The 8,994-nt window shown below is 37.7% G+C and overlaps 1 protein-coding gene across 1 annotated transcript in view; it reads right to left on the bottom strand.

Moving 5' to 3' along the window:
- Positions 1–787: 787 nt before the first annotated feature.
- The window catches only part of LOC107711597 (advillin-like), a 13,335-nt gene continuing 5,128 nt past the window's right edge, over positions 788–8,994 (bottom strand). Inside the window, exons 10-20 of the mRNA XM_016516599.1 lie at positions 6,497–6,650; positions 6,081–6,181; positions 5,805–5,942; positions 5,154–5,312; positions 3,670–3,849; positions 3,369–3,517; positions 2,925–3,069; positions 2,544–2,732; positions 2,347–2,415; positions 2,143–2,250; positions 788–1,031 (exon numbers count right to left, since the gene is read on the bottom strand). Coding sequence (XP_016372085.1) covers positions 918–1,031; positions 2,143–2,250; positions 2,347–2,415; positions 2,544–2,732; positions 2,925–3,069; positions 3,369–3,517; positions 3,670–3,849; positions 5,154–5,312; positions 5,805–5,942; positions 6,081–6,181; positions 6,497–6,650 — 1,506 coding nt within the window. The 3' untranslated portion in view covers positions 788–917. The remainder of the gene's footprint in view (positions 1,032–2,142; positions 2,251–2,346; positions 2,416–2,543; positions 2,733–2,924; positions 3,070–3,368; positions 3,518–3,669; positions 3,850–5,153; positions 5,313–5,804; positions 5,943–6,080; positions 6,182–6,496; positions 6,651–8,994) is intronic.

Raw genomic sequence — 8,994 nt, 5'->3', positions numbered from 1 at the left:
TTTTTCTCTTGTTTAATCTCTCTTTTGTTTTTTAATGGTTATTTGTAAGGTGATAAGTAGAGTTTGTAAGCACTTATCTATGAAAGTTTGACAGTTTCATTGGTAGTTTTACCAGCTCAAAGTTGCATTTCAGTAAAAATTATAGTCCACCAAACTGCTGAAAATCTATTTATTTATTTTTCCTTCCTGTATTCAAAAGTGTATTTTAAAAACATTAATCTTCTTAAAGAACGTGGTTGGGAACCACTCTCCTGGACGATGAATGATGTCAACATTGTCAGTCTGACCATTTCTCCTGGAATGTGGCTTCTCATTTTTATGTCACAGATTAATGTTCTCATTGGCCCTTTCTGGAATTCCAAAAATACAAAGATTTCACCTACGCTGACATTCAGTTTGTCTTCTAACTCATTTTACTTCTCATCCACAGGTTTGTTTCCTGTGCATGTCTCTTTGAGAGTTTTAATTTCAGTTTTTTTCATCATTTACTTAAAAGTGAGTGGTCTTCTTGACCACTCAAAGTACCATATCTAACCAAACTGTACATGAGAGAAAAAAAATAAAAGAAAAGATGAAAAATATTTTGCCTCTGTTATGCATTCTAAAGCACTTAGCACACACATTAGCCAAAAGCTGTTGGATAGATAGTAATGTCACTCGTAGGAAAAACAGGAGTAGGAAGATTCAAAACAATCGTTTCTAAATATACGTATTTTTTATTTAGCTTTCACTAGAAATAGCATAAGTCCCACAATTAAAATGCAATATGCTTATTGCGTCTAGAACATATGAACTATTACACAATCAGTCATGACAAAAGATTTAAATGAACATTTCTCTTTAAATTTGAAATAGGAAATCTAGATGTGTCTCTAATCCCTCCTCCCACCACCAGCATTATGAAACATACATCGTTTTCAAAACAATCCCTTTTCCTTCTTAATGGTCTTCTGTTTCCATTGAGGCAAACTGTGAAACTCTTCTCTGGAGAATCCAAATATGGCCTGGAAATCTTGCTCAGAGAGATATCTCTAGAATAGCAGAAAAAGGAAAATGTATGATGTAAATGTATGAAAATGATTTTAATCAAGAAGGCGAACTGTGTTAACTTGAATGAGGTGATAAGAAGTAGAATGTTATATGCAGCAGCACACTTTTATTCAAATGTATTCAAATATTTCAGTCAAATTTCTCATAACTCCCTTTCTCTGTTGCAATCCATTTGGTTGGCAGGCATGTGCACTCTATGAAGTATAACCAGCAATTTGCTTGGTGTTAGGACAATCTGTTTTGTGAAATGGAAATACTTACATGCACATGCACAAGTAGTGTGCTCGTTCTTTTTTGGAATGCATTTTCACTGTAAAGTTAAGTTGATGCACAGTGCATTATCTACATTTGCATTCATGGATGCTTTTATCGAAGCTATACATTTATGCATTTCATACAATTGCTAGGAATGGAACCCATGATCTTGGCACTGCCAGTGCCATGCTCTACTATATGAACTACAGCAAGCCTACTTTGTCATTGTAACCCCAGTCATTAGAGAGAGGCTCTGGACCAGAAACAGATGACAGATTCAGCAGATGTAGGAGAAGACGACACAAGCAACTTACAGATAATGAGCAATCAACACACAGGTGGAGCAAAAACACAACAAGAACCAACCAGAGCAAACATGACACACTCATAAACTGGTTATGTAACAAGGCGTGTCCTTAAATCATTCATGTCAGACTTTGTGCAAATCTGACAAACTGACTGGGAAAAGTTTTGAAGAGAAAAAAGGAACAACGATCAAACTGAATGTCCTGATTTCCATGTGCACAAGTTTCGTTTACATTGAACCTTACAATATAGCAGGATCATTTAGGTCAATTAATCAACATGGGCCACACCTGAAAATGCCACTGGCTCGTAATTTGACAGGAAGATGTCAGGAAGGTCTGTATAGACTGCATGTGGCAAATGTTGTGGGAACTCTATAAATCCGAATGACGACAAGATTTTCTTGGTGGACAACAGTACAATCTGACAGCAGGATTTAGAGCGAAAGCAGCTTTTTCCTTACTTACAACAGGACCGCCTTGTGTTGCTTGTAAACCAAAACATGAATGAGGGGCTTAAAGCTTTACGCACCTCTTTGTGTGCGGGGTCCACGTTCTCAGGCAGCTCTCCAGACAGGTTGTTAATCAGCATTTCTGGTGGATATTGTGAGATGGTTTTACTCTCCACATCAGTGGATTCCTGTCATGAGAAATTACAATTTAACACAAACCTTTTATGCAAATCAGGCAAATGTTGACTGAAATGTGTGGTCTATAAGGGTAGATAGGACCATACAGATTCAACTTTAGTGGGCAATGTAATCTCTCCTAACTCCTCCTTCAGCTGTTCGTAGGTTTTGCCACCCTAGTGCAAGGATAAAAGCCATGTGTGAGTAACAGCAAAGCATCTTGTTCAGCTGCAGAGAATGACTCCTTAATTAGTAGGCTCGTAAATCTTTTTCACCGTGTTAATACAAGGCAAATCAAACCTACACTCCATTTTGTCGGGTCCCAGGCCGTGAACCACCCAGTGAAGGTAGGAGGCTCAAAGCCCTGCTTCACCATTATTATAGGTGTGTCAGGGTCCCGGGATCCAGGATGAGTCCGCAGGTATTCCTGGCAAGTTGTCACAGATTCCTTACGCTCCACATCATTGGCTTCATTTCCTATCCAGAGAAACACCTAGAAGAGCCGAAGGCTGTGTTTAGGACTCTAGTGTCTAATGATATCTAGGGTCAACTCTTACATTATGACAGCTGCTATATTGTTATAATTGAGATTATAACTCGGAAAGGTATCGCCTTTCGCCATCAAACTTTATATTTCATTACAGAGGAACAGAGTATCGTTTTAGTTCAAGCTGTGCTGGTCTACCTGATCCCACGTGTCCAAAAGCATGACGTCGTCCTCTCTCAGATCATCCTGTGTGAACTGGGTTACCTCAGTGGCAATAAACTTGCCGGTCTTATTGGAGCACTCAAAAAGACGTGGTTGATGATCTAGAGTAACCTGTTGTAATCTTTAAGAAGACGTGACATCAACAGCCAACAATGAAGAACTTTTATTCCCCACATTCTCAGAAAGAAAAGGTACAAAAGCTATCAGTGGGTCAGTGCCTTTTCAAAATGCACACCTTTTTTACCATAATTTTTACCCTTGAAAGGTGCATATTATTTTCTTAAAGATACATATTAGTCACTAACATGTAATATTATATGGTACATTTTAGATTATATTGTAAGGGTACTGACATAGATACAGCTTTTCTACCTTTTTCTGAGAATGCTTGCAAATCTTTTATTCTTTAGTTCGGAGTACCTTCTGTCACTTGCATATGGTCCTTTTCCACCTAAGATTTCCCAGAACTCATTTGGCTCCTGTCCCTCAGCCATGATCTCCTCTGATGAGCCTCGACCAATAAAGGAGGCCACCTCCTTTGCCATGGCCCTTTCATCACCACTGGACCCCTGAGAGGTTATATACAGAGCTTAGTACTGCTTTCCCAATAATGTCCATTATGAGGAGAGTAGTGATGCACTTTGCATGCTGTATTTGACAACTGCTGAGTGCTTTTCCAATAAAATACTATCAGTGTGATGATAGTAGAAAGACTGCGTACTTTGCCATACCACAGGTAGATGCCGTTCTGGCTTTTCAAGAGGAAGACATCATTTGAGTTGAGCGAAGCCACCAGAGCTGGCACCTCTATAGCTTTTGAATTGGTTGGGTGAGAGCCACAGATCTGAAACAGGCGGACGGGCGGCTCTGGCTCCTGGGCGCTCTTTCTGGACGTGCCTCCCTGTCAAAGTTTGCACATAATGTAATGGGTTATGAGAAATGCATCACATTATGAACACACTGTAGCAATTTATAATGGTCTCACAGTTTATAATGTAAAAGCAGCACATAATGTATAGGTGAAAAAAAAAAAGTTTAAACTTAATGATAACTTCATAATACTTTGCTTTTTAAAAAAAAAAAAAAAAGAGGTTGTTGCATTAAAAAAAATGTAGAAATGTAAAAGAAAACAAATTATGCGATTATGACCTTCTTTATCATTTTGAGTCATTTGGTGTCCACTGTTATTTATTTTGGTCACACTTTAGTACTAATTCTCAGTATAATTAACTATTAACTACAACTTTTGCCTCAAGACACTCCTAAATTGATGCTTATTAATAGTTAGGTATAGTTGTTAAGTTCAGGTATGGGGTTGGATTAAAGGATCAAGAATATGGTCATGCAGAGTAATTAAGCATTAATATGTGCTTTATAAGCACTAATAAACCGCCAGTATGATAGTAATATGCATGCTAGTTAAAAGTGAGAAGTGGTCCCAAACTAAAGTGTTACCTTTATTTTAATACTATGTTTTAAGTTGCTGGTTTTAAAGAGCTATTTGTTTGTTTATTTATTTATTTTTACAGTTGATTTGTGAGCTTTTAGGGTGCTGTAAGTTCTTGGTGATTTGAATGGTGTATTTTAATAATGAATAATAGTGTTAATCATTTTGAAGCTTTACAAGCCAGGATTACTATCACTTACATAGTAATGAAAAGAGCCGCTGCAGGTGACTGATTATGGATGAATCTGCTAAATTAGCTATTTTGCTGTGCTGTTTACGTATTATAAAGCATATTCCAAAAGCAACCTCTTTCACATAAAGTGAATCATAAAATATGGTTTTCTCTCTTTTCTGAGGTTTAAACAAAACAAAACAAAAAAAAAAAAACAGGTTTAGGGAAAATGTCTCTGCATTTATTTAAAATGTTATTGGCCTTTTGGATATTTAAAATTAAAACTAAAGTAGGATAGCATGAAAGCAAAGACAAAAAAAAATCCTCTACTGTATTAATTTGAAATGAAGTTTATTGGATTGTGTCACTGTAACAGAATTAAGTATACCACTTTCCGCAGCAAATTTGTCTATAAAAAATCAATCAGTGAAGACTGAAAAGAGAACAAGATAGTAGTTGTACCTCCTGCCATCTAACATTTAGTCCAATTAATGTTTGAATTACGACCTAATGTCTAATGTTGAATTACAGATTACTGACCTAATGTCTTTCAAAAAATCTCTATTTAAATTAAGTAATGCACTACCTCGAAGATAACCGTCTTGCCCCTGAAGATGGCCATGAAGTGCCGTGGTTCCTTTCCCATGGAGACTATCACTTGAACAGGCTGACCTCCATGCTGCTGGTCCAGAGTCACAGCCTGATAGGCACAGGCCGTCACCTCGTCCTGAGACGCATGACGTCCCTTTGAGCAAAACAGACATAATCACTTTCATTATTACGTGCAACTTGTCATTCAAAGCTCCTCTTCACTGAGAAGATCAGCTATGGTAAGTATTAAAGCTCACTGAGTTCACCAGTGCTGTGTAGACAGATTCAACAGTTGTACAGGTGATAAAACCAAAACAAATAACAGTTTTATTGTAATAAGTAATGGAATTACTAATGCTCTATACTTTGCTTGCAGAGACACAGAAGTCAAACTACTCTGTAGATGTTTGTTTAAAGGGTCACGAAGCACTAAAACTACATTTTGTTACCAGATATGTTTGTGGTGCATAATCATTGTTGCAAATGTTTTGCACTATTTCTGATATCTGGGTTTAAAATGAAATTGTGTTATCATTACAGGATGTGACGTTACTCTTTCATTAACTTACTTTGGTGTTAAACTGATCAACAATCATTATGGTCAAAAGTTCTGCCTCTCTTCTACAAAGGAAATCTGTCACATTACCTTCCACATGTAAAGGATGTAGTTGTTCCTGCCATTAACGTCATAGCTGTACAGAACCAGATAGCAATCGCCTCCATAGAAGTACCCATGCATTTCAGGATCCACCTCCACCATCTCCAAATTCTCAATGCGCCACACCTGAGGATGGAGAGGTCTTTAGAGATTTTCTGCCAATTATCTCTGTCTATATTAGGTTCCTCCCATTTGCTGTTTGTCACATCTGTGTCTGTAGTGTTATTTCTTTAGACTCCCTGTAATAACTCACGTCCTCCTTACCTGCTTTTGTCCACTGCCATCATCCACCAAACGCTCCTGTGCCGCAACATCGGGCATCACATGCATCCTACTGGCATCAAACTTCTCTTGAGGGACATCAGCTAATTCATGAAAGGACAGAGCAAAGCTTATGGACCAGCATCCATTCATGCTTATTCTGCTCATCATCACAGCCAACTAAAATCAGCATCACGGCTACAGCTAGAGGAGCTACAAGCTACTGCAGATATATTGTCTGCCTGGTCCAGCATAAACAAAGACATGTCTTGCCTCAATTTTCTATAATCTGTTTTATAGAAAACTGTTTTTGAAGTGGAACAAGTGGCATCACTCTGAACAGTAAAATAAAGGCATAGATCTCAAAGTAAGTATATGCAAGTATACACATGACATCAGCTAAAGAGTCAGACACATACCCACTCTCCCTACAGTGTGTGTCCGGCCCAGACCTGCCGTCTGCTCTTTGACAGTCCAGCTCTTGAAGAGTTGTTTGAAGAGAGCCGATTCCCCTCCATCACTGATAGCCTCCACTTTAGTAGTGAGTGGGTAACCCTTCAGTTTAATGAACTCCTGTAAATTAATCACATTAGTCATTTGTAAGTCAGTCAAACATTAATCCAAGTCTTATCATGATGACAGTTGATAAAAACTTCACAATAATCCACACGACTCCAGTCCATCAATTACAGTTTTTAAAAAATGCTTACACACAGTTTTTGAAACTATGACTCCATTTCTCAAAACTCTACACACAAAACCACACACACAACATGCAAAACGTCACACATATCTTGCTCAGCATCACGGCTACAGCTAGAGGAGCTACAAGCTACTGCAGATATATTGTCTGCCTGGTCCAGCATAAACAAAGACATGTCTTGCAATGGTCTCCAAATATAACAATTTCACATTAAAAAACATAAAATAAAAAAACATTTGGTGACTTTCAACTGAAGTAACCAGATACCATTGGTGACACCTGTCATTCAGTTTAGAATTAGTTTTATCCTCGTTTTGGTCTGTGCGTTTAAGTTCCTGTGTGTTCAGTTCTAGTTTGTCCGGTCTCGTCTGCGTTTATGCTACCCCGTGTGTTAGATTAAAGACTTCATAAATCGTATTCTTCTTCATCATTGTGCATTTAATACAGCATAGCTGTCACAATTGGTACTGACATAGAAATGTTTTTTTTATTTTATTTATTCCAAGTCTTATCATGATGACAGTTGATAAAAACTTCACAATAATCCACACGACTCCAGTCCATCAATTACAGTTTTTAAAAAATGCTTACACACAGTTTTTGAAACTATGACTCCATTTCTCAAAACTCTACACACAAAACCACACACACAACATGCAAAACGTCACACATATCTTGCAAAAGCAAACACTTCATTCAAAACTATTTGAACTCTTCTAAAAATGGTATTGTTGTGTAGTAACTCTACACACAAACATAAAATAATTAGCCACACACATGCCAAACTACACACAGATGTAAAGAATGTAAAACACTGCTCTCGTGTGTCTTCTGCTTGTTCAGAGTGCAGTGGAGCACAGGAGTTTGTCACAGCACTCGCACATACATGCATGTGCACATATACAAATGTACAACTGATGGATTTTACACAGTTTCCAACTGAACTGAATCAATACTGAACTCACTTGAGCTCTATAATGACACTATTGACTGACATGTTAGAGATGCTTCACAGCAGAATTTGAATTTGAAGCTGCTGTGAAAAAATCTATATTGAATAAAGCGCTTTATACTTGGCTTGTATGCATATTCAGTGTGTGTGTGTGTGTATAATCTCATATACTGTATATATATATATATATATATATATATATATATTTATATACACACTGTAAATAGAAATGCAAGGGGGTAAACATAAGTTTTGATTTCTAAGTGAATAAATGATGTGTAAGTGTTTTCACTCATGATCACTGTGTGTAGATCATCAGTAAATGAGTGTGGCATTTAAATGGCAGTGTTTCCCAAATGAAACAAAAGAGCTGTTAGTTTTGAATTATGTGTGTAAAGTAGAGAACTGTGTTTAGAGTTTTGCAAAAAGTTTGTTTTACTATAGCAAACTGAGTTTAAAGCATGTAATGTGCTTGTAGTTTTGCAGACTTGGTCTAAAGGTTATGTATATGAGTGAATGGTTTTACTGAGTGCGCCTCAAGTACCGCTTTTAGTGTCTAAGCAATTAAAAAAAAACTGTCTTGACTTCAAACCGTTGCTTCCGGCTGAAGTAAGCGTCCATAATCCATAATAACTCTGGGTGCTTGATCTGTGCAGATTTCTCTTCTGATTCAGACCAGAACACTTCTTCACTGGAGGAAGCGTTATTATGGATTAAGTCAAGTCACCTTTATTTGTATAGCGCTTTATACAATACTGATTGTGTCAAAGCAGCTTTACAGTGTCAAATAGTTTGTTAATATTGCAAGAAGACAATAACAAAGAGTAATTTTTCCAGATAAAGTCAGTTCGATTATAGACTTGTATTTTAGTCAAAGCAATGGTTAAAAAAGTCTTGATTTGTGTCACAAATTCAGCCTCTGTGGCTCCCTCCGATCACCACCAGAGGGAACCATCACCGGAGTACTGAGCGATCCTTTCGGACTCCAATTCCCACAATGCCCCATGCCAGAGACTAATCACCTGCACAGGTGTTTCCTATTGCCCGGTCTATTTAAACTGTGCCTTCCCTGCTCTCATTGCGAAGTCTTGTTTTGCCTTGCAGACATTTCTGAGCGTTTTCCCTGTGTTGAATATCTGTTGATTACCTGGACTGTTTATCCGTTTACGATTGCTTGCTGCCTACCTATTCTGACCCTGCCAGCCTTGTGGATTTATGCTATTGTTTGTCTGCCGCCTGCCTCGACCCTGATTACGAACACT

The sequence above is a fragment of the Sinocyclocheilus rhinocerous genome, unplaced genomic scaffold, assembly GCF_001515625.1.
Source record: "Sinocyclocheilus rhinocerous isolate Xijiao unplaced genomic scaffold, SAMN03320098_v1.1 scaffold5681, whole genome shotgun sequence".
Lineage (NCBI taxonomy): Eukaryota > Metazoa > Chordata > Actinopteri > Cypriniformes > Cyprinidae > Sinocyclocheilus > Sinocyclocheilus rhinocerous.
Note: the sequence above shows the minus strand (reverse complement) of the source record. Positions and strands in the feature narration are given on the sequence as shown.